At 39.8% G+C, this 25,356-nt stretch overlaps 1 protein-coding gene across 1 annotated transcript; it reads left to right on the forward strand.

Annotated features, from left to right (window-relative positions):
- Positions 1 to 288: 288 nt before the first annotated feature.
- Positions 289 to 23,744, forward strand: gfral (GDNF family receptor alpha like). Its single transcript, XM_062996348.1, has 10 exons — positions 289 to 733; positions 6,724 to 6,846; positions 13,906 to 14,058; positions 14,161 to 14,232; positions 15,824 to 15,880; positions 17,609 to 17,933; positions 21,374 to 21,627; positions 23,299 to 23,373; positions 23,489 to 23,573; positions 23,666 to 23,744. The coding sequence occupies exons 1-10, from the start codon at positions 289 to 291 to the stop codon at positions 23,742 to 23,744; spliced, it is 1,668 nt and encodes a 555-aa protein (XP_062852418.1).
- Positions 23,745 to 25,356: the final 1,612 nt, after the last annotated feature.

Consider the following 25,356-nt stretch of genomic DNA (forward strand, 5'->3'; position numbering starts at 1 on the left):
GAGTGGAGATAGAGTTCTCTACAAAGAGGCCAAATACAAGCTGGAGAAAGGTATCCAATCAGCAAAAAAGGAATATTCAGAAAAACTGAAAAGCCAGATTGCTGCTAACGACCCAACTTCAGTCTGGAGAGGCCTCGAAGAGATCACTAACTACAAGGTGCGAAAGACCCCCTTCTCCTGAATGACCGTCAACTCACCAACGACCTGAACGAGTTCTACTGCAGATTTGAACACAATAAGAACAATTCTCAGCCTTTCTCAGCCAATTCTTCATCCTCCTCCTCCACCATGAGTCTCTCACCTCTGTCCCCGGCTCCTTTAACCATCAACGAGCGGGACGTTAACAGACTGTTTAAGAAACAAAAGGTGAGAAAAGCTCCTGGGCCAGACGGAATCTCTCCATCCACCCTTAAGCACTGCAGCAATCAACTGGCACCTACCTTCACTCACATTTTTAACAGATCATTAGAACTTAATTGCTCTCTTCCTTCATGCTTCAAAACATCGACCATCATACCAGTCCCCAAAAAAACGAACATTTCTGGACTGAATGATTACAGACCTGTAGCCCTGACATCTGTAGTCATGAAGGTCTTCGAACGCTTGATCCTAGCCTACCTGAAGACCATCACAAATTCTTTACTGGATCCCCTGCAGTTTGCATACAGAGCAAATAGATCTGTCGATGATGCAGTCAACGTGGCCCTGCACTTCATGCTACAGCATCTTGACAGTCCTGGAACCTACGTTCGAGTTCTCTTTGTGGACTTCAGCTCGGCTTTTAACACCATAGTGCCAGAGCTGCTGCAGGTCAAACTGTCCCAGCTGTCAGTGCCGGATGCCATCTGCCGGTGGATCATACATGTGTAATTGTCTGTACTATTATGTGTATTGTTTGTACTACTATGTGGACTGTTGTGTGTATCATCGAGTGTATCACCAAAGCAAATTCCTCGTATGTTTAACATACCTGGCGAAATAAAGTGATTCTGATTCTGATTCTGAAAACAAAGCAGCCAACAAGTGCTTAGCACCTCTGGGAACTCCTTCAAGACTGTTGGAAAACCATTCCAGGTAACTACCTCATGAAGCTGATTGAAAGAATGGCAAGATAGTTCAAAGCTGTCATCAAAGCAAAAGGTGGCTACTTTGAAGAATCTAAAATATAAAAGTTATTCTGGTTTGTTTAACACTTTTTTGTTTACTACATAATTCCATATGTGTTCCTTCATAGTTTGGATGTCTTCAGTATTAATCTACAATGTAGAAAAAATAAAAAATAAATCAAGAAAAACCACTGAATGAGAAGGTGTGTCTAAACGATTAGTCTCGCTGACCACGCCCACGCACGTTTAATGTTATCCTGCCCAGTCTGGAAAAAAGACCGCTGGCCAGGAAAACTTAAAAATAGGGCTAACAATGAAAAGAAATCAGTGACAAAAACAATGACTGCTGTTATAGGACATGTGTGTGTGTATGTTTTTAAGACAGGTGTATAGTGGGAGATGCTCTGTTTACAATATCGCTATAAGTGAGTCAAGAGTCCATTCGTATGAAGCGAAGCTTGTGCATGTTCTGAGTTTCTCTTCTCAGTCACATATTCGTTTTTACTGTTATTTATGAATGCTGTGGTTTTAAATAAACACCAGCTACTATGGAACATATTGTGTGACTCGCTTTCCTTACAGGTGGGAGGCTGAATTAAACTGGCTATTACCACAGAGCGTAGCCAAGTCAGGCTCGTTCTGCCCGTGGAGCTAAAAGTTAGCTCACCTGAGTCTGTCAGTCAAAGCAGAGTATCCTGAACCAGCGAACTTAGCAATTGATGTTGTTTTGCCTCATCTAAATCAAAAGCAAGTACCGCTTACGATTTACGACTAGCTGTAACTGAAATTGAACCACACATTTATATAATGTGCTCATAGAAATAGGCTGTTGTTGCATTGAATAAGATAGAGCTGTGTTATCTTTTTAAAGTAAATATTTCAATCAGCTAAATTGCAGCGTATGTATGATGTGCACAATGTTAATTATATTATTTTAGCTTGTCAAGAGCTTTTGCAATAGTTTTTGTGCAAGGGTTGATGTGTGTGTGTGTGTGGTCGGCACACGGAAGGGGGCGCATGTCCAAAAAGGTTGAAAAACCCTGTGTTACATCACTGTGGAGAAATTGTCTTAGCAGAATTGTTTTATTTCATCTACATTAGGCTTCACAGATTTGCTTTAATTGAGACACACTGCTAGGTTTCAGTCATAAACTCTCTGTTGGGTTTAAGTCAAGCATTTGATTAGGCCTCTGCAAACTTTAATTGTTTACTTTTTGCCATTGAAACAGACCTGTGAACATATCCGTGTCTCATAGATTTATTTCTACTTTGTGCTGTGGTACATGCAAATCACGAAACCTACCTAAACAGGTTACATGACTTGACGTCATCTTTGGTCGTGGGCAGTCGGGAACAGAGCAGCTGTGGTGGTGTTCTATAGTGCAGGTGCACAATGAACTGCAGCACAAACACTGAAGCTTCACAGGAGAACATGAAGAACAAACTGCTTTTGCTGTGTAAGTAACGCTGCTTTTTATGTTTTATTTCACTTATCTTAAAGTTAATTGCAACTGATTCAACTTGATCACTAGTGTCAGGGTCAGTGTTTATTATTTAAAGTACATTAAAATTGTTTTTATTATTTACTGCCCTTTTGACTTTGTATCTAAAATATGATAAAACATCATGTTTTTATAGTGCAGAAAAGATATGTTCTTAGCCAGGCCAATTAGTACTGGAACACTGATGTATTAAATCTCAGTTTAATGCAAATTCTTCTTTTAGTTGTTTAATACAAGTACAATTTTAGACCTATAATAAGTAAACCAAATATTCATATAAATAATGCCAAATTTTTATAATAATAATAGTACAATTGAACACATTGCTTAATGAGCTTGCGCAACGCTTGAAAGATGTGCAAAGATAAATACACCGATCAGCCATAACATTATAACCACCTCTTTGTTTCTACACTCATTGTCCATTTTATCAGCTCCACTTACCATATAGAAGCACTTTGTAGTTCTACAATTACTGACTGTAGTCCATCTGTTTCTCTGCATGCTTTGTTAGCCCCCTTTCATGCTGTTTTTCAATGGTCAGGACCACCACAGGACCACTAGAAAGATATCCTTTATTTGTCATATATACATATACAGATGTACAGTACAATGAAATTCTTTCTTCGCATATCCCAGCTGGTGTTGGAAGCTGGGGTCAGAGCGCAGGGTCAGCCAACTTACGGCGCCCCTGGAGCAGACAGGGTTAAGGGCCTTGCTCAAGGACCCAACAGTGGCTACATAGCAGAGCCAGGATTTGAACCGCCAATCTTACGGTTGATAGCCCAAAGCCCTACCCACTAGGCTACCACAGGCCTAACCACAGGCACTACAGAGTAGGTATTATTTAGGTGGTGGATCATTCAGAGCACTGCAGTGACACTGACATGGTGGTGGTGTTGTAGCCTAGCTGGCACTGTTGGGCCCTTGAGTAAGGCCCTTAATCCTCAATTGTTTATATAATATACTGTGACAGTAATGTTAGTCACTCTGGATAAAAGCGTCTGCTAAATATCGAAAATGTAAATGTAAATGTGGATGTTGTGCTGGTATGAGTGGATAAGACACAGCAATGCTGATGGAGTTTTTTAACACATCATTGTGCCTGCTGGACTGAGAATAGTCCACCAACCAAAAATATCCAGCCAGTCCTGTGACCACTGATGAAGGTCTAGAAGATGACCAACTCAAACAGCAGCAATAGACGAGTGATCGTCTCTGACTTTACATCACCAACAAGGTAGGTGTGTCTAATAGAGTGGACAGTGAGTGGACACGGTATTTAAAAACAACAGTAGCGCTGCTGTGTCTGATCCACTCATACCAGCACAACACACACTAACACACCACCACCATGTCAGTGTCACTGCAGTGCTGAGAATGATCCACCACTCAAATAATACCTACTCTGTGGTGGTCCTGTGGAGGTCCTTACCATTGAAGAACAGGGTTAAAGCAGGCTAAAAAGGTATGTAGAGAAACAGATGGACAACAAAGTGCTTCTATATGGTAAGTGGAGCTGATAAAATGGACAGTGAGTGTAAAAACAAGGAGGTGGTTTTGATGTTATGGTTGATCGTGTATATTTGTATTATTGAATTATTTTATTTGAAACACAATTTAAAAAATTTGCATGTAAACTAATTAGGATTTCAGCATTGTGTCTTGCTCCAAAAGAAAGGTTTATAAAAGGTAGAAGAAAATTGGAGTGAAGTAAATCCACATAGACACAGGATGACTTTTCAGTTTTTAAAAGCAAAATTTAAACTTACTGTATGTTATTGTGCAGCACCCACATTACCTGCTGTATCATACTGTTTTTGAGCTCTAATAAAGTATTGAAATGGTCTTTACATAAATGCATGCTGTAAATGTCAAGTCAAGTCAATATTATTTGGACATTGTCTCAAAGCAACTTTACAGAATCCAAGACCAACAGACCAAAAACTCCTGTTGAGCAAGTCGAGGGCGACAGTGGCAAGGAAAAACTCCTCTTAAAATTACAGATAGAAACCTTGAGAGGAACCAGACTCAGCAGGGACCTTCATCCTCCTTGGGTGGCCTGAAGAATCATTTGAATAAATAGGATTTACACAAATCATACATACACAAAATTAAAATAAACTAAAAGTTATAACTTGCAAAAAATATTAATGAAAACAATTGGAGTTCTTCATTATTCAGTCCAGTTTGTGATAAAGTCCAGACTGAGTTCTTGACATTTTTGGTGCAAACACACCAGGTATCTGTCACATCTAGCAGGAGCAGCGTTGTTGGCACGGCAGTCTCGACTTGCATGATTCAACCTCGGATAGGTAAACAGGTTTTTATCAGAACCACCTTGGGGTAAAACAACAGAAAATGCAGTTAAAATGTGAAAATGTAAAATATCAGTTTTACAGAGAGTAGCATGAGGCACCCCTAGTTATTACAGCATCACTAAAAGGGAGAGCGAGCAGGTAGCAAAGTCATGAAGGCTTGCACAGGACATCAGCACCCACCTCCCCCACCGTCATCAAACCTGAGTGATCGGAAAAGAGAGGCAGAACTATAGCAACCCAACATCCCTGATCACCACAATTTTCTGTGACCAAGGACCCCAAGCCTTTGTCTATAGTCGGGGTGGGCAGCTCCGATCCTAGTGGTCAGAGATCAGGCGCAGCCAGAAGCCAAAATACAGCGCCAGCAAATCCGACAAACATGAGAGCACCAGACTGCCCAGACCACCAGGACTGGAGCCAAATGTCCTCATGTTGTTTAGGCCAATCCAAGTGCTTGAAGGATTTAGTAAAACTATTTTTTAAAGTAGTGTGTACAGTTCACACTACACGACTGGGTCTCTTTTAATTGGGAGTCTTTCAAGTCGGTGTGGCTTTCACACTACAGGACTGATCGGCGATAGGAGGTTTTACACTACACGATCTATCACCAACTGGAATCGCAGGCGAGCTTCTCTGGTCTCCCAAACTACGTTTAATGATACCACGTCCAAAAATGCACGTGAACAAGTAGCGAGCAATCAAAGTTTGTACGGTAATATGCAGCGTAAAATCAAAGAGAAAAAATAAATGAATTTGAGTGGATTTGGCTACGTGAACAGCATGGTTTGTTCTATAGTTGGAGTTGGAGGTTAATAAATATTTTTGCAATGCAGCGTTATGTTTTGTAGAGAACGATAAGGTCAGAAATACTGTAAAACTTGTGTGTCGATGTATTCCGATATAAACTATATTACGCCCCTGTCCCACCTTTTTACAACTTCTCCCCTGCGCTTCCCCTCACACCGTATCTTACGTTCTCATTGGCTGTTTGACATAGCACTCATTGCCAGTCGGGCAACTCAGATTCAGATATCTGACATGCCAGAAATCTCACTTTGGTCGGGGAGTGCTCGGCGGGCCGCTCGGATCGAGTTGTTGAGTAGTTCACACATAGCGATCGAGAGCCGAGTTTCGATCGCCGAGCGAACGCCGAGTTGCTCCTGAGCCGGCAAATTTAGTGCCGACCAGTCGGTGAGTGAAAATCAGGGCAAAAATCGTGTAGTGTGAACTAGGCATAATTAGTGTGCTACCAGTGATATCATTAGTACCCTAGGTAGTACACAGAATGCAACCCAAATGTCTTTAATTTATTTATTTTGTCTTGCTGACTAACTGTTAACTGATGTATGTGGGTAAAGTTTGTATCTAGCAAATAGTTAACCAAGAAGGCAATAATACAAGGTAGAAACTAGCGGCTTTTTTACTATCAGAGACTCAACTTACATTATTAAATTCTTAGTAATATATTTAGAAATAACCATATGTGTAGTCAATTATGCAATAAGTACCAATTTCACATAAAACTAACTAAATATAAATTAACCAAACCAAAATTAACCAGACCTTAACTCTACTGACTAACTAAGACCATTAGAATAAACAGTGTGTAACACTGATTATGAGCCAAGGCATCTTGCCCTACCTCACAAATGCTGTTTTACTAAATGGAAACAAATCCATTAGACACTGAAAACATTGTGTTAAGTTTTCTTAGAGAGTGGAAAATGTAAAGCATTATCTGGGTGAGGCATATTCTGTACTGCAAAGCAAACACACTCATTTTTTTCTCTTTAGTGCTTTGTCTGCTATGGAAGACCAGGCTATCTACAGGTTGTTTGTCACAGATTGAAGCTTGCTTTTCATCAGAGCTCTGCAAAAGTGGAATGTCTCTTCTGAATAATATCTGTGGTTCTGAAGGTAAACACTTGCTCTCTCTCTTTCTGTGTGTTTGTGTGTGTTCTGATGCCATGGCTATCTTTTAGATAGTCATAAGTTTGCTATAATAACATCCCGATTTTCTTAGCACAATATAGATGATAACTCAGAATAACCCAATTTAGAAGCAACAGCCCAGAGCAGATTCGCTTCTTTATCTTGTTATCCAGTATCACTTGAGATCATTGCATTACCCTTGGTTTCTTCTTGGTATTAGGTTTCCTCAGAACTCCCAAACATGTCAGTAGATGGATTGGCTACTCTTTTCTCCCCCTTTTCTCCCTTTTAGCACGTCCAATTGCCCGATTGCGTCATGCTTCCTCTCCACCAATGCCAATCCCTGCTCTGATTGAGGAGAGCGAAGCTAACCCATGCCCCCTCCGACACGTGGGTAGCATGCCGTATGCATCTTATCACCTACACTTTGATGAGTGCAGTGCAGCTCAGCGTTGTGTATGAAGAGACACACCCTGAGAGCACTCTTTTCTCATCTATGACTCTTTCACCATCAATCAGCCACCAGTCATGGGAGAGAGACCCCATCCGGCTTAGTCCTGCCCATATCTAAACAACAGGCCAATCGTTGTTCATGTGGCCGCTCAGACTTAGCCGGCAGGCAGAGCTGAGATTCGATACGATGTATTCGAGATCCCAGCTCTGGTTCCAGCATGTGTTATTACCGCTGCGCCACCTGAGCGGCCTGGACTGGCTACTCTTAACTTGCTTTTTGGGGTGAGTGTTTAAAACGTAAAAGTGTGATTTTCATCCATCAATGCCATTGACTGGCATCCTGTCTTGATCATATTTTTGTATTGTGTTGGGTCTTTGACCAAGATAATAAGGTAGATAAATGAATAAAGAAACCTCTTTTATAATTTAAGCTTTTTGCTTTCTAGCAGTGGAGAGCATGATTTTGATTTTTAATCATGGATATCTACTGTTGACTATTAGTTTTTCCATTTAACCTTACCTGACTGTCGAGTATACACTGATTAGCCATAACATTAAAACCACCTCCTTGTTTCTACACTCACTGTCCATTTTATCAGCTCAGGACTGTAGTCCATTTGTTTCTCTACATATCTTTTTAACCTGCTTTCACCCTGTTCTTCAATGGTCAGGAGCCACTACAGAGCAGGTATTATTTAGGTGGTAGATCATTCTCAGCACTGCAGTGACAATGACATGGTGGTGGTGTGTTAGTGTGTGGTGTGCTGGTATGAGTGGATCAGACACAGCAGCTCTGCTGGAGTTTTTAAATACCGTGTCCACTCACTGTCCGCTCTATTAGACACTCCTACCTAGTTGGTCCACCTTGTAGATGTAAAGTCACTGCAACTGATCACTCATCAATTGCTGCTGTTTGAGTTGGGCATCTTCTAGACCTTCATCAGTGGTCACAGGACGCTGCCTACAGGGTGCTGTTGGCTGGATATTTTTGGTTGGTGAACTATTCTTAGTCCAGCAGTGACAGTGAGGTGTTTAAAAACTCCATCAGCATTGCTGTGTCTTATCCACTCATACCAGCACAACACACACTAACACACCATCACCATGTCAGTGTCACTGCAGTGCTGAGAATGACCCACCACCCAAATAATACCTGCTCTGTAGTGGTCCTGTTAGAGTCCTGACCATTGAAGAACAGCATGAAAGGGGGCTAACAAAGCATGCAAAGAGACAGATGGACTACAGTCAGTAATTGTAGAACTACAAAGTGCTCCTATATGGTAAGTGGAGCTGATAAAATGGACAGTGAGTGTAGCAACAATGAGGTGATTTTAATGTTATGGCTGATCGGTGTATAATTTATCTATTGCATTATGTGACTCTACTTCCACTATACATTATATAGCCAAAGATTTGTGGACTCCTGACCATATGCTTATTCCATTCCACATTCCAAAACTTGGCTATTAAAACAGAATCCTCTCCTTACACATTAAAATCCTTTGTAACTACAACAGCCTAGATTGTTCTGGGACAACTTTACACAAATGGAAATGTACGTATGTCTATTCAAAGTGTCTGTAAGGTCAAGCACTGATGATGGATCGTAAGGTGTGGTTTGCTTTTCAACTCAGCCCTGAAGATGTTCAGCAGGTTTGAGATCATGGCTCTGTGCATAACACTGGAGTATATCCACAACAAACTTGTTAAACCGTGTCTTTACAGACCTTGCTGTATGCACAGTAATCCAAAATCAAAGGAGAGCATTCCCAAATCTGTTCAGGAATTTGAAAGCACATCATTTATGTTGAAAAAGTCATGGTGTACACCTGTTGGCATGGGTGTGGCTAAAAAACCTGAACTAAATAATAGGAAGGGGTGTCCTTATACTTTTGGTTGTGGTTGTAATTTTATATTTACCATAATTTTTTCTGTGCTAATACAATTACGTCTCTGACCTGTTTTAATCTTATTTTTTTAAATTTGATAAATTTTACCACACCCACAGACTTTACAAAGAGATAGCCTATTTATTGAAAAAAACTTAAAAGACATATCTTGTGTTGACCACAAACAAATTTGGCAAATTGGAAAGGTAATATGATGCATAAAACTGAAGTTTTGCGTTCACCAGCGAAAATTACTTACTTACTATCAAAGTGACAGGTCAACAATAGAATAGAAAAATGGAACACCTTTATTTGTCATACATACATATACAGGCATATCCCAGCTTGTTTTGGAAGCTGGAGTCAAAGCGCAGGCTCAGCCATTGTACGGTGCCCTGGAGCCGAGAGGGTTAAGGGCCTTGCTCAAGGGCCCAACAGTGGCAGCATGGCAGAGCCTGGATTCGAATTCTCAACCTTTCGATTGATAGCCCAAAGCTCTACCCACTAGGCTACCACTAAGTCTTACTTTTTTTAAATGCGTAGTTGAAAACAATAAATGAAATTACAATATTACATTTTTCATTTTATCTTAGGGTCAGAGTCACAGCAGATTCAGAAAACTCGGTACAAGGCAGGAATACCCCAGACAGGGCGGCATTGCAAACCTTCCAAAACCCCCCATCTCCAGACATAGCCTGTATAAATGCCCGGCTGACCAATAGCATCGGTGAAAAGCATAATAGCTTGCTACGCTACCGAAGTGCTGCTATGGTACAACCCCAAAGCAGAAAAAGTTGGGACAGTATGGAAAATGCAAATAAAATAAAAACGCAGTGTTCCTTATATTTAACTTTTTTTTTAATATATTTTCTTTATGCATTTTCTCCCCTTTTTCTCCCTTTTAGTGCATCCAATTGCCCCATTGCATCATGCTTTTTCTCCAACAATGCCGATCCCTGCTCTGATTGAGGAGAACAAAGCTAACCCATGCCCCCTCCGACACGTGGGCAGCATGCCGTATGCATCTTATCACCTACACTTTGACGAGTGCAGTGCAGCTTAGCTGCGTGTACGGAGGGACACACCCTGAGAGCACTCTTTTCTCATCTCTGTGCAGGCGCCATCAATCAGCCAGCAGAGGTCGTAATTGCATTAGTCATAAGAGAGAGACCCTATCCGGCTTAGTCCTGCCCATATGAACAACATGCCAATCGTTGTTCATGTGGCTGCTCAGCCTCAGCCGGCAAGGCAGAGCAGAGATTCGATACGATGTATTCCAGATCCCAGTTCTGGTTCCAGATCCCAGTTCTGTGTTTTACCGCTACGCCACCTGAGCGGCACATTTAACTTTTATTTGATTGCAGACAGTTTGAACCTGAGATGTTTCTGTAAGGGGTCGGTGCATGCCACCGGTCACCAGCAGGGGGCCTGGGCGGCACGGTGAGAGAGCAGCTGGGAGCAGCTCTCAGAACTCCAGTTCCTAGAAGCCCCAGCACTGATTACTGCTAATCAGGAACACCTGCAGGGTGCTGCATAAAAGCTCACTCAAACCATTGCTTAGTGCTGCACCTTTGTAGAGGGGCAGACGGTATGGTAGTTAGCAAAAAGGTGAAAAGTAAAGTAAAGGCAAGTCAAGGCAAGCCAAGCCACAACAAACAAGTAAAACAAAAGAGAGAAAAAGAACAGAAAGCTGAAACGAAAAAATAAATAGATTAACTGAGGTATAAACTCATTAAGAACATCTGTGTTAAAAGGGTGAGCTGAATTTAAAGGGTTCAGCTCCCTGCCTTCAAGTTTATTTATCAAAAAATTATTTTTTGTTAAAGGACAGTTTTCGGCCCCAAGGCTAAAAATAGTTTTGTCTTTGACTTTATTTGATTACCTTTCTTTGTTTGATTACCTTTCTTTGTTTGAGTACGCCATTTTCAGCGTCTCCCTTGTTTGCCGTTCCCACCTTTTTTACTACCACCTTTTGAGGTGCTTTTTCCACCCATTTTCCCACTCTCCCTGTAGAGCAGCGGTAACACGCTGCTCTTTGGTTCAGTGAGTTGCTGGTTTGAATTCCAGCCTCACGCACTCAACAGTAAAAGCACACAAACACAGTCTCCACACCTCATACCTTGTTTTTTTTAAATATATTAAAGAGCTCTGCTCTTGGGTCCACCAACCCCCATCCTGTAACAATTTCATGTTTTTTCTGCTCAACTTTATTTCATTTGTTAATATACCTCCATTCCTGCATTTCAGGCCTGCAACCCATTTCAAAAAAAGTTAAAACTAGGGCAATTTAGGGCTAGTAATGAGGTGAAAAACTAAATAATGATGTGATTCCAAACAGGTGATGCCAACAGGTGATTATAATCATGGTTTGGTACAAAAGCAGCATCCAGGAAAGGCTTCACACGTCTTTGATGAGCAAAGATGATCAGAGGATCTCCAGTTTGTCCACAAATGTGTGAGAAAATTATTAATGTTTAAAAACAATGTACCTCAAAGAAAGACTGGAAGGCATTTGCATATTTCTCCCTCTACAGTGCATACTATTATTAAATGATTCAAGGAATCGGGAGGAATTTCAGTGCATAAAGGCCAAGGGTGCAAGCTTAAGCTGAACGCCCAAGATCTTCGATCCCTCAGACGGCACTGCATCAAGAACCGCCACTCAACAATAGCTGATATAACCACATGGGCAAGGGATTAGTTTGGCAAACCTTTGTCAAGCACTACAATACGGAGTTACATGCACAAATGCCACTTAAAACTTTACTGTGCAAAAAAGAAGCCTATGTAAGGAATAAGTAAATGTAAAAATAAGTAAATGTAAGAAACTCTTACATATTAGTAAATGTAAGTAAATGTGTTTTTTTTTTATTTGCATTTTCCATGCTGTCCCAACTATTTCTGATTTGGGGTTGTAAATAATTCACTAATTCATGAAAGAGGGTAACTTTTTCCATATACAACCCCTGGCAAAAATTATGGAATCACCACTCTTGGAAGATGTTCTTTCAATTGTTTAATTTTGTAGAAAAAAAATAAATCACAGACATGCCACAAAACTATCATTTCTCAAACTGTCAACCCTCTGGCATTAAGAAACAATAAAAAAAGAAACAAATATAATAGTTGTGGTCAGTCACAATTGCTTTTTTTTAGATCAAGTAGAGGAAAAAAATATGGAATCACTCAAATCTGAGGAAAAAATTATGGAATCATTAGAAAACACTGCACCATTATTACTTTGTTGCACCACCTCTGGCTTTTATAATGGTTTAAACTCTCTGAGGCATGGAGTTAACTAATGACAAACAGTATTCTTCATCAATCTGCCTTAAACTGTCTCTTATTGCTGTTTGCAGGTTGGAACCTTGTCATTGACCATTTTCTTCAATTTCCACCAGAGATTTTCAAATGGATTGAGATCCGGACTATTTGCAGGCCATGCCATTGACATTATATGTTTTCTTGAAGGAAAGTTTTCACGTCCTTTGCCCTATGGCAAGATGCATTATCATCTTGAAAAATGAAGTCATCATCACCAAACATCCTTTCAACTGATGGAATAAGAAAAGCGTCCAAAATTTCAATGTGGACTTTGGCATTTATTGAAGACCATCTCCCCTGTGCCTTTACCCGACATGCAGGCCCATATCATCAACAACTGTGGAAATTAACATGTTTTCTTTAGGCAGTTATCTTCATAAATTTCATTGGACAGACACCAAACAAAAGTTCCAGCATCATCACCTTGCCCAATGCAGATTCGCGATTCATCACTGAAGATCACTTTTAATCAGTCACCCACAGTCCACGATTGCTTTTCTTTAGCCTACTTTAACCTTGTTCTTTTCTTTTTAGGTGTTAATGGTGGCTTTTGTTTGGCTTTTCTGTATGTAAATCCCATTTCTTTTAGGTTATTTCTTACAGTTCAGTCACAGACATTGACTCCACTTTCCGGCCACTTGTTTCTCATTTGTTTTGTTGTGCATTTTCTGTTTTCAAGACATATTGCTTTAAGTTTTCTATCTTGATGCTTTGATGTCTTACTTGGTCTACCAGTATGCTTCCCTTTTACAACCTTCCCATTTTGTTTGTACTTGGTCCAGATTTTAAACACAGCTTACTGGGAACAACCAACATCTTTTGCGACATTCCACAATGATTTATCTTCTTGAAGGAGTTTTATAATCCTCTCATTTGTTTCAACTGACATATCTTGTGTTGGAACCATGATTCATGACAATCTGCTTTATGCAACAGCTCTCCAAGGTGTAAGCACTCTTTTTAAACTGAAGAATAATTAGCAAATCTAATCTGCTGCAGATGTTTTGTTTTTAAACTGCAAATTAGTGATTCCATAATTTTTTCCTCAGATTTGAGTGATTCCATATTTTTTTCCTCTACTTGATCTAAAAAAAGCAATTGTGACTGACCACAACTATTATATTTGTTTCTTTTTTTTATTGTTTCTTAATGCCAGAAGGTTGACATTTTAAAAAATGATAGTTTTGTGGCATGTCTGTGATTTTTTTTTTTTTCTACAAAATTAAACAATTGACAGAACATCTTCCAAGAGTGGTGATTCCATAATTTTTGCCAGGGGTTGTAGATGTGTACAACATAGCTTGCATTATATCCATGAATAAGTGACCATTAAAGGTTTTTCCAGTAAAACCTGCTCTTCTGCTTTTGTTTTTATCAGGCAGCAGCTGCCAAATGCAAAGTTCGGAGAGCTGTAATGTGACCATTCAGACGATATTAAACCTCTCCCTTTTGTCAAGAGACTGTGTGTGCGCTGAGGTGGACCCATGCAATACCCTACAGCTGCTTGCATCTCTTTGCTATACCTTTTCAGGTACACTGTGTAGTACACACGCACGCACGCACACACACACACACACACACACTTCTGAACTCACATTGTAAATGCCTGTAAACTAAAGCTGGTGATATTCAGCAGATGGCGAGATCTCAAGTGCACCTGACAAATCAAAAGAGGAAGCTCAGCAGGAGAGCAGCCCAGCCAGGGGTTTGTATACTCATTTAATTTATATCCAAACCAATTCTTAATATGGTTTATAGATCTACACGTAATCTCCTGACAGCCAGACTAGAAGTTGATACCTCTTTACTGCTCTAACAGCCTTTGTTATTTTTACTAGCTTTTGGCTGAATAGAAACGAAACAAATCACATGACCATACCAGAGATGGCGACTCGAGTCCGAGTCGCACACACAGCGACTTCAGACTCAACTCGGACTCGTCTCGTCTCGTGACTCGCAAAAAATGACTTGAAGACACCGAAAGTCAGCAGCATGTGTTAACATTAGTTACGTGTGACAATTATATATATATATAACATAATTCTGATCGTGTCATTTTTTGCTCTCTAATAACGCTCCAGCCATTTTAACCCGCAACGCACGCAATGGGTAAATATTTCAGCCAGCTTCCGGTATAGTGATGAAGCGTCGCTCCCTACTTAAAATGGTGAAATACCCTACGTAGTGCACTTCACTGGAACAGCTGGTGTGAATGAAACGCTCCCACAGAACTGGTGCTTTCTGAACCAATCAGACCTTCTGATTGTAATTTTTAGTAAGAAATGCTGTTATTTGTATTTATTTAGTTTGCAGCGATGTGTCAGTGAAACACTTGAGTTAGTGTTTTACTTCACAACCGGGAAAAGTTTTGGAGGTTTTAAATTATATGCACATTTACAAACTAATGGATAATATTCCTAATGGGACGACACAGGGTTATTAATTTAATAGCTTCTGGAGGAACATAAGCTAAGGTAAGCAGTGGTTATGGATTTTTTTTTTGCTGTGTTTTAGATTTTCGTCGCAGTGCCTGATTTATTGTGCGCTTTTGTTTTGCAATGAAAACAAAAATGTCAGTTTTTAACTGGTACCTACGAAAGTAAAAGCACTAAAGTAAAATGGCAAAATACAGTCGCTAATCTGTTGTTTTTTTATCTGGACTTACATATTCGTTGTTTCTACGCTACATTTCCAATATATGTTTTGTGTAGATTATATGGACTCGTGACTTGACTCGGACTCAAGCCTAAAGACTCGTGACTTGACTCGGACTCGTATTTTGTGACTTGTAAACATCTTTGGACCATACTGGTTTACTTTTATTTAAAAACTAAGTTTCAGTGAATTTGTGCACAGATGTTTACAGTTGGCATTACAATTCATCCTAGAGGTACTAAATGGGTTTGATGCAGGCTAGTACAGCTACACCAAACCCAGAAAAACAACATTTCTTTATAGAAAAGTATTGTTCATGGTGAAACTGTCATGCTAAAATAGGAAAGCAAATGTTGACCAGAACATAATTATCTAGTATCTCATTACATACTGCAGCATACAATTGACACTATGGTAGCCAACTATGGAGGTCTGCTTGCATCGAAGAAAACCATATTTGGTCATCAAAGGTCAGACTGAAGTCTAATTTAAACCATGCTCCTGTTTGTTTACAAAGTTTGCATGACTGTGTGCTTGATTTTATATTTATCTTAAACTAGTCAGAGTGTCTACATAGCTTTGGCTGTGTTGTGTTTTACATAATGTTTGACCAAATAATTACTTTACATATATTTTTCTAGATCTCAAAAACAACAAATTAAAGGAAGAATGGAAAGCAAGCAGACTTTTAACATATGGTAATGTCTTTTTAGTAAGTTTAAACATACTGTATATTTTATTATACTTAGTCATTTTTTGTGTATATGTTTCCAGGTATAAAGTCAAAATGCATTACATTTTTAAATAATTATATGCAATAATTATTTAGATTTTAAATGTAATATTTTCCAAATGTTACAAAATATCAATTCATCATATAATAGTCATATTACTAAACTACCTTCAGTACTTGAATGAAACAAAAATATAAAAAAAGTTGAAGTCAAAATTCTAAGGCATAACATTATGACCACTAACAGGTGAAGTGAATAACACTGATTATCTCATCATCCTGGCACCTGTTAGTGGGTGGGATATATTAGGCAGCAAGTGAACATTTTATCCTTAAACGATGTGTTAGAAGCAGGAAAAAAGGGCAAGTGTAAGGATTTGAGCGAGTTTGACAAGGGCCAAATTGTGATGGCTAGACGACTGGGTCAGAGCATCTCCAAAACTGCAGCTCTTGTGGGGTGTTTCTATCAAAATTGGTCCAAGGAAGGAACAGTGGTAAACCGACGACAGGGTCATGGGCGGCCAGAGCTCATTGATGCACGTGGGGAGCAAAAGCTGGCCCATGTGGTCCGATCCAACAGAAGAAGTTAATGCTGGTTCTGATAGAAAGGTGTCAGAATACACAGTGCATCGCAGTTTGTTGCATATGGGGTGGCATAGTCGCAGACCAGTCAGGGTGCCCATGCTGACCCCTGTCCACCGCCGAAAGTGCCAACAATGGGCACGTGAGCATCGAAGCTGGACCACGGAGCAATAGAAGAAGGTGGCCTGGTCTGATGAATCACGTTTTCTTTTACATCACATGGATGGCCGAGTGCATGTGCATTGCTTACCTGGGGAACACATGGCACCAGGATGCACTATGGCAGTGTGATTCTTTGGGAAATGTTCTGCTGGGAAACCTTGGGTCCTGCCATCCATGTGGATGTTACTTTGACACGTACCATCTACCTAAGCATTGTTGCAGACCATGTACACCCTTTCATGGAAACAGTATTTCCTGATAGCTGTGGCCTCTTTCAGCAGAATAATGCGCCCTGCCACAAAGCAAAAATGGTTCAGGAAAGGTTTGAGGAGCACAACAATGAGTTTGAGGTGTTGACTTGGCCTCTAAATTCCCCAGATCTCAATCTAATCAAGCATCTGTGGGATGTGCTGGACAAACAAGTCCGATCCATGAAGGCCCCACCTCGCAACTTACAGGAGTTAAAGGATCAGCTGCTAACATCTTGGTGCCAGATACCACAGCACACCTTCAGTGGTCTAGTGGAGTCCATGCCTTGATGGGTCAGGGCTGTTTTGGCCCAACACAATATTAGGAAGGTGGTCATAATGTTATGCCTGATCTGTGTATATGCAAAAATGATCACCGTACAAATCATTGCAGTATGTTTTTATTTACGTTCAACATTTTGAAATTGAGTTTGTACAGACGTTTGCAGCTCTCTCCACCTGAGAATTCGTCTGATTGCTTCTTTTGTTTTCTTAGACACAGCAGTAAACTGCAAATTAAAAAACCTTGCAACATCCATTGTTTACTATAGTATTACATCCCAAATTTAGTGTACTGGGTTACAGGTTAATAAGTACTTTACCCAACTTTCTGACCCTAAACAAAACCCAGCAACAGAATTATTTTGTTTTCGGTCCAGTTTAAAAATCTAAAATAAAGCATTTTCTTTTTGCCTATTAAGTGCCTGGCCCAAATACATCATGCCAAGATGGAATGAAACTGTGCCTCGAAGATGAAGTGTGTAACAGGCAGTTGGTGCCGTTCGTCCAGTCCTGTTCACCTCCTTATTGTGATGAGAGTCGTTGTAAACTAGAAGCAAGAGGCTTTTATTCAGGGCTGCCTGATAATGTGGCTGAAATGCTGGTGTTCTGCCAATGTGTGACTGATGACCAGGACTGCCAGGATTGTCAGGTCATGCTGAATCCCAACTCCTGCTCACAAGACAAGTCACCTCCATGGAACTGCCTGGAGATGCTGGACAATTGCACTGGAAATGCACTTTGCAGGTTTGGCCATCAGTGTATCTCAAACAAGTCACTTTAGTTGAAATGATCTAAATCTAGGAATATCCTCTTACTCCATAATATATTATAGATAGTTATGTTAAGCCATGGTTACAAATCCATTATTGTAGATGATTCTCAGCTCATTCTGCCATTTCCCCCTTTAGACACACAAGTCTCAACTCACATCTCAGCAGTTATGTGAGATATCTCACTATAAATGTCAGCTCATTACCTAAAACTTAATCCCAGCAAGACAGAGCTAATACTTATTTCTGGAGATCAATCTCCAACCCAGGATCTAGTCATCTCTCTTGATGACATTTAGATCAGACTGTCTGATAATGTATGAAACCTTGGTGTTGTCCTGGATAACAAGCTGGGTGTTGTGCTGGTTCCTCCTTTATAACACCAAGACGATTCGTCCATTTCTCTCTATGAAAGCCACTTCGATTCTTGATTGTGTTGGTTCCTCCTTTAGAACATCAAAAAGTTTTGTCCATTTCTCTCTATGAAAGCTACTCAGATTCTTAATCATGCTGGTTCCTCCTTTAGAACATCAAGAAGATTCGTCCATTTCTCTCTATGAAAGCTACTCAGATTCTTGATCGTGCTGGTTCCTCCTTTACAACATCAAGAAGATTCGTCCATTTCTCTCTATGAAAGTTACTCAGATTCTTGATCGTGCTGGTGCCTCCTTTACTACAACAACAAAAAGATTTGTCCATTTCTCTTTATGAAAGCTACTCAGATTCTTGATCATGCTGGTTCCTCCTTTAGAACATCAAGAAGATTCGTCCATTTCTCTCCATGAAAGCTACTCAGATTATTGATCATGCTGGTTCCTCCTTTAGAACATCAAGAAGATTCGTCCATTTCTTTCTATGAAAGCTACTCAGATTCTTGATCGTGCTGGTTCCTCCTTTAGAACATCAAGAAGATTCGACCATTTCTCTCTATGAAAGCTACTCAGATTCTTGATCGTGCTGGTTCCTCCTTTACAACATCAAGAAGATTCGACCATTTCTCTCTATGAAAGCTACTCAGATTCTTGATCGTGCTGGTTCCTCCTTTACAACATCAAGAAGATTCGTCCATTTCTCTCTATGAAAGCTACTCAGATTCTTGATCGTGCTGGTGCCTCCTTTACTACAACAACAAAAAGATTTGTCCATTTCTCTTTATGAAAGCTACTCAGATTCTTGATCATGCTGGTTCCTCCTTTAGAACATCAAGAAGATTCGTCCATTTCTCTCTATGAAAGCTACTCAGATTCTTGATCATGCTGGTTCCTCCTTTAGAACATCAAGAAGATTCGTCCATTTCTCTCTATGAAAGCTACTCAGATTCTTGATCGTGCTGGTTCCTGCTTTACTGCAACAACAAAAAGTTTTGTCCATTTCTCTCTATGAAAGCTACTCAGATTCTTGATCATGCTGGTTCCTCCTTTAGAACATCAAGAAGATTCATCCATTTCTCTCTATGAAAGGTACTCAGATTCTTGATCATGCTGGTTCCTCCTTTAGAACATCAAGAAGATTCGTCCATTTCTCTCTATGAAAGCTACTCAGATTCTTGATCATGCTGGTTCCTCCTTTAGAACATCAAGAAGATTCGTCCATTTCTCTCTATGAAAGCTACTCAGATTCTTGATCGTGCTGGTTCCTGCTTTACTGCAACAACAAAAAGTTTTGTCCATTTCTCTCTATGAAAGCTACTCAGATTCTTGATCATGCTGGTTCCTCCTTTAGAACATCAAGAAGATTCATCCATTTCTCTCTATGAAAGGTACTCAGATTCTTGATCATGCTGGTTCCTCCTTTACAACATCAAGAAGATTCATCCATTTCTCTCTATGAAAGCTACTCAGATTCTTGTCCAATCACTTGTAATCTCTTGGCGTGAATACTGCAACTCCCTCCTGGCAGGTGCTCCCATGTCCACTATTAAACCCTTGCAACTCATTCAGCTAGAGGAAGCCAGTTAAGAGAACCCCACTGCCGTGTTCTCTTCACTGGCTTCCTGTAGCTGCCAGCATTCAGTTTAAAACTGAATGTTCGCCTACAAAGCCAAAAATAGACCAGCTCCAAACTACCTTACTAGGTTATTTTACTCATCACTCTCTACTCTGTACTACGCAACCTCCAAGCCACTAGTCTCGCTCGCCTTGATTCTCCACCTAGAACTCGGGGAAGACATAAATTAAGGCTTTTCTGTATTAGCACCCAAGTGGTGGAACGAACTTCCTCTGTCTGTGCGAACATCCGAGTCTCTTAACGTCTTCAAAAGACGATTAAAAACCCACTTCTTTACTAAGCACTTGAGCTGAGAACTAACATGTACTTGCTAATGCTCTTATTCATTTCTTATTTTCTAAAGAGAAAAATTGTTCTAACAGGGTTTCAGCAGATTTGTGTTCTTGGACTGTTGTCTACTTAAACTAGAGTAGAAAATTTATTCCTACAGACATATTCCATGATCACATGAAAAGCCTGCTCAGAAAAAGTGAGCTGGTACTTAATGTTTATGATTTAAGAATGAGATGTTAGTTAGTGATCAAGTCCCTATATACACAGATGAGGCATAACATTATGACCACCTTCCTAATATTGTGTTGATCCCCCTTTTGCTGCCAAAACAGCCCTGACCCGTCGAGGCATTGACTCTACTAGACCCCTGAAGGTGCGCTGTGGTATCTGGCACCAAGATGTTAGCTGCAGATCCTTTAACTCCTGTTACGAGTTGCGAGGTGGCGCCTCCATGGATTGGACTTGTTTGTCCAGCACATCCCACAGATGCTTGATTGGATTGAGATCTGGGAAATCTGGAGGCCAAGTCAACACCTCAAACTCGTTGTTGTGCTCCTCAAACCATTCCTGAACCATTTTTACTTTGTGTCAGGGTGCATTATTCTGCTGAAAGAGGTCACAGCCATGAAACATGGTCTGCAACAATGTTTAGGTAGGTGGTACGTGTCAAAATAACATCTACATGGATGGCACGGGCCAGCCTTTGCTCCCCACATGCATCAATGAGCCTTGGCCATGACCCTGTCTCCGGTTTCGCTTGGACCATTTTTGATAGATACTGACCACTGCAGACCGGGAACACCCCACAAGAGCTGCAGTTTTGAAGATGCTCTGACCCAGTCGTCTAGCCATCACAATTTGGCCCTTGTCAAACTCGCTCAAATCCTTATGCTTGCCCATTTTTCCTGCTTCTAACACATTAACTTTGAGGATAAAATGTTCACTTGCTGCCTAATATATCCCACCCACTAACAGGTGCCGTGATGAAGAGATAATCAGTGTTATTCACTTCACCTGTCAGTGGTCATAATGTTATGCCTGGTTGGTGTAGTTTTGGATAACTACTGTATATAAAAAATATAAAAGCTACACTGATAGAACTGCTAATGAAGCTACTTACATTTTTGTTAACAGGCAGATATTTCAAGCATTCTTGACCAAATGTTTTGGTCCAGAGGTCGCTTCATACGTTGGATATTCAACAATAGAGCTGTTGCATGTCATAGATCCAGACCTTTTGCTCAGTGAGGACAAAGAATGCAGAAGGGCTTTTGTGGACACAATAGGATCTGTGCTTCAAAGTCGATGCACCTGTGATGGTTTGGATCATCCCAGTCTTGTTAGGTGCAACATGTTTCAACAAGCCATTCAGAACAGATCGTATTTCAGTAAGTATTTATGCACTATAAATATTGTGCTATGATAAGAGAGGTTTAGTTCATGGCTTCATGCTACCCTGCTCTAACTCACCTGGTCCAACCCATTAACTATTCATCAACAGTGATCATTGTAAATAAAGACTGCAGGGAACATACATTAAGGGTTTTTGCTGTTTACATTACAGACTTTCCAGAAAACATGCAAATGGTTGGTTGGCTTCTCTAGATTGCTCTTATGTGTAAAAAAGTGGTTAGTGAGGATGAATAAATAAACATTTTATGCTGAAATAGACTTAATTTCTAAGATAATTTCTCAGGACGTCAGGTGTTGCAGTTATTTATTTTATTTTCTATTTTATTTATGCATTTTCTCCCATTTTCACTGTGTGAAAGGACACAACAAAGGAAACATTTATTTTTAAAAAATGCTTGAAAAACACAACCCCAAATCCCCAAAAAGTTGGGACAGCATGTAAAGTGCAAATAATAAAAAACACAGTTTCTTACATTTACTTTGACTTTTATTTTATTGCAGACAGGATAACCCTGAGATATTTATGTTTTCACCACTCTTAAAAGATGGTTTTGCATTGTCTTGTTGAAAAATGCATGGACGTCCCTGGAAAAGATGACATCTTGAAAGCAGCATATGTTGCTCTAAGATCTCAATGTACTTTTCTGCATTAATGCTGCCATCACAGAAGTGTAAATGACCTTTGCCAAGGGCACTGACACAGCCCCATACCATGACAGACCCTGGCTTTTGGACTTATTGCTGATAACAGTCTGGATGGTCCTTTTCATCTTTGGTCCGGAGCACACGGAATAAATTTTTTTCCAAAAAAGACCTTTCCACTATGTGAGGGTCCAACCTAGATGCCTTCGAGCCCAGATAAGTCAATGCCGCTTCTGGACAACATAAGACTTCTTTTTTGCACAGTAAAGTGGCATTTGTGCATGTAACTCTGTATTGTAGAGCTTGACAAAAGGTTTGCCAAAGTAATCCCTTTATGTGGTTATATCAGCTATTGTTGAGTGGCGGTTTTTGATGCAGTGCTGTCTGAGGGATTAAAGATCACGGGCGTTCAGCTTAAACACTGAAATTCTTCCTGATTCCTTGAATCGTTTAATGATATTATGCACTGTAGAGGGAAAAATATGCAAATCCCTTCCAATCTTTCCTTGAGGTACATTGTTTTTAAACATTTCAATAATTTTCTCACACATTTGTTGACAAACTGGAGATCATCTGGTCATCTCAGACTCAGCCTTTCAGCCAATCACCTGTTGACATCACCTGTTTGGAATTACATAATTATTTAGTTTTTTTCACCCCATTACAACCCCTAAATTGCCCCTGTCCCGACTTTTTTTGGATGGTGTTGCAGACCTAAAATGCAGGAAGGAAAGTATATTAACAAATGAAATGAAGTTGAGCAGACAAAGCATGAAATATCTTGGGTTGCATTTTCCATACTGTCCTGACTTTTTCCTGATTTGGGGTTGTACTTTGCTGTAATTTTCAAAAATTAATCTAATTGTTTTGTAATGTTTCTGGAAAAATTACCATAATTTTTGGGGAATTGTACTGAATTGATGCTATGTAAACTTTAAATCAGTATGCTCATAGTGCTATGAGACATGTGGTTTTAATTTTTGATGTTGTTGTTCTAATTCTAGCAGCTCGGAAACCCAAGCAAAATATCTCATCTACAGAAGTTACCAGATCAGAGGAAGATCATACAAGGTTGAATGGTAAGATGATTTGTATTGTTGGTACACTTATTACATATTAAGACACTAATTTCCTTTAATTTTCCTAATGGTATGTATTAAATGAAACGTAATAACTTTCCTTACTTTTTGACAGATATGCTGTGGTACTTTATGGTGTCGACCTGTGTGGTGATGGTGGTGATAGTAATTGCAGTTACAGTTGTTTTGTTAAAACGGGGGTAAGCTTTAAATGTTTTTGTTTTCAAGCATGAGTATATATAAAAAGTTTAAATGAGATTTATGTAAAATAAACGATTTCTTCCTTTTTTAGACGCAAATCCAGCTCGTCCAAGAAACAAGGTTCAAGAGTGATTCCTCCAGATCATTCAGCAAAATCACTTGTGCTGTAATTTTCTTAATGTTTAGCTCAATCTTTTTAATTTTAATTGTATAATATGTTTAATGTTTAATTTAACAGCACATGCTTGTACAGGTTCTAAATTCTGTTTACAGAGTTGTGTATTGTGTTATATATATAATGACATCTGAGATAAATTCAGATACAGTAGACCCTTGACTTACGAATTTAATTTGTTCTGAAGGGCTGTTCTTAAGTCAAAATGTTTGTTAGTTAAACCTATTTTTCCCAAAAGAAATAATGTAAATAGAATTAATCCATGCCAGACCTTCCAAACCACCCCCCACCTAACCTTTCTAATGTCTTAAATTGTCTTTTTTGTTATAAATACAAGTATATTTGCCCTTAAATCTTAAATTATAGAATAGACATATCTGTAATAAACAATAATTAACAACATTACACAGTAGTACTGTACTGTACATAAACACACATCACATTTCAGTACAGTACGTGTGCTGTACCATACACCATAATACATTGTATCTACCAGAAACAACAATAACTCTCATATTTCTCTATTATTTACTTCTTTATTTCAATAGTGTTGTATTTTGTAGGTGTAATTGCACGAAAGAAAGAATAGAAAGAAAGAATACTTTACTCAGCGAATCACTGTCCCCTCTGTCTGATACACAGTGACAGCTACTGGCAGGAGTAATTATACAACAACAAATAATAATACTGTAGAAAACACCGTCTGCTCTCCACTCACTGTATATATATAGAGAGAGAGACAATCGGAGTCAACTTGTTCGTGACGTCACGTGTTTCGTGAATTTCGGTTCGTAATCCAAAATTTGTTCGTACGTTAAGTTAAAAAGATCGTTCGGAACCCGAAATGTTCGTATGTTAACCCGTAGTAACTCAAGGGTCTACTGTAACTTAAAATATAAAACTGTCTTTTGCTTAAAATATGCTGGCAAGAGTTAGCATACTCACTTTTATCCTATCAAAGGACATTATTATTATTATTACATTGGTTTAAGGTGGGTTGGGGAGTAGCACTGTCGCCTCACAGTAAGAAATTCCTCCCACAGTCCAAAGACATGCAGTCCGGTCAATTAGAGATACTAAAGTCCCCCTAGGTATAAGTGTGCTTGTGAATGTGTGTTTGACCTGTGATGTATTGGGCCCAGGGTATCCAGGGTGTTTCCTGCCTTTTGCCCAGTGAATCGGACCCACCGCGACCCTAAATAGAATAAAGCAGTGCCCAGGTGGGGCAGCAGGATAATCCACTAGCACACCAGCACCGAGTTTCTGAACTCCATCTAGCGGGTATAATTGGCAGTGCCTGCGGCAGACACTGATTGGCCACCGTGTCTGCTAGGGGGCTGGATGACCATATTATGTGGGTGGGGTCTTCAAACACTGTGCAAGGACCCTGATTAGCAGATAGAAAATGCATGTGCGAAAAGAAGAGGTCTGCTAGGACTGTGCACGTGTCGGAGGAGGCGTGAGCAGCAACATATCCTCCTTGAATGCAATCAGGGGTCCCCAGCAGTGGAAGACAGATTGACTATGCTAAATCGGGAGGAAATGGGAGAAAATGCATAAATAAAATAGAAAAAATAGGGTAAAGCGGTGATAAAACAGGTTGGCAC

Source organism: Trichomycterus rosablanca, chromosome 5 (assembly GCF_030014385.1).
Source record: "Trichomycterus rosablanca isolate fTriRos1 chromosome 5, fTriRos1.hap1, whole genome shotgun sequence".
NCBI lineage: Eukaryota > Metazoa > Chordata > Actinopteri > Siluriformes > Trichomycteridae > Trichomycterus > Trichomycterus rosablanca.

What these genes read in the sequence shown, in the direction of transcription:
- gfral (XM_062996348.1), top strand. Translation starts at nt 289, where the DNA reads ATGAGTCTCTCACCTCTGTCCCCGGCTCCTTTAACCATCAACGAGCGG. An exon ending in TAATATCTGTGGTTCTGAAG is followed by an intron (nt 6,847 to 13,905) that starts GTAAACACTTGC and finishes TGTTTTTATCAG; the next exon opens with GCAGCAGCTGCCAAATGCAA. An exon ending in ACTGGAAATGCACTTTGCAG is followed by an intron (nt 17,934 to 21,373) that starts GTTTGGCCATCA and finishes TTTTGTTAACAG; the next exon opens with GCAGATATTTCAAGCATTCT.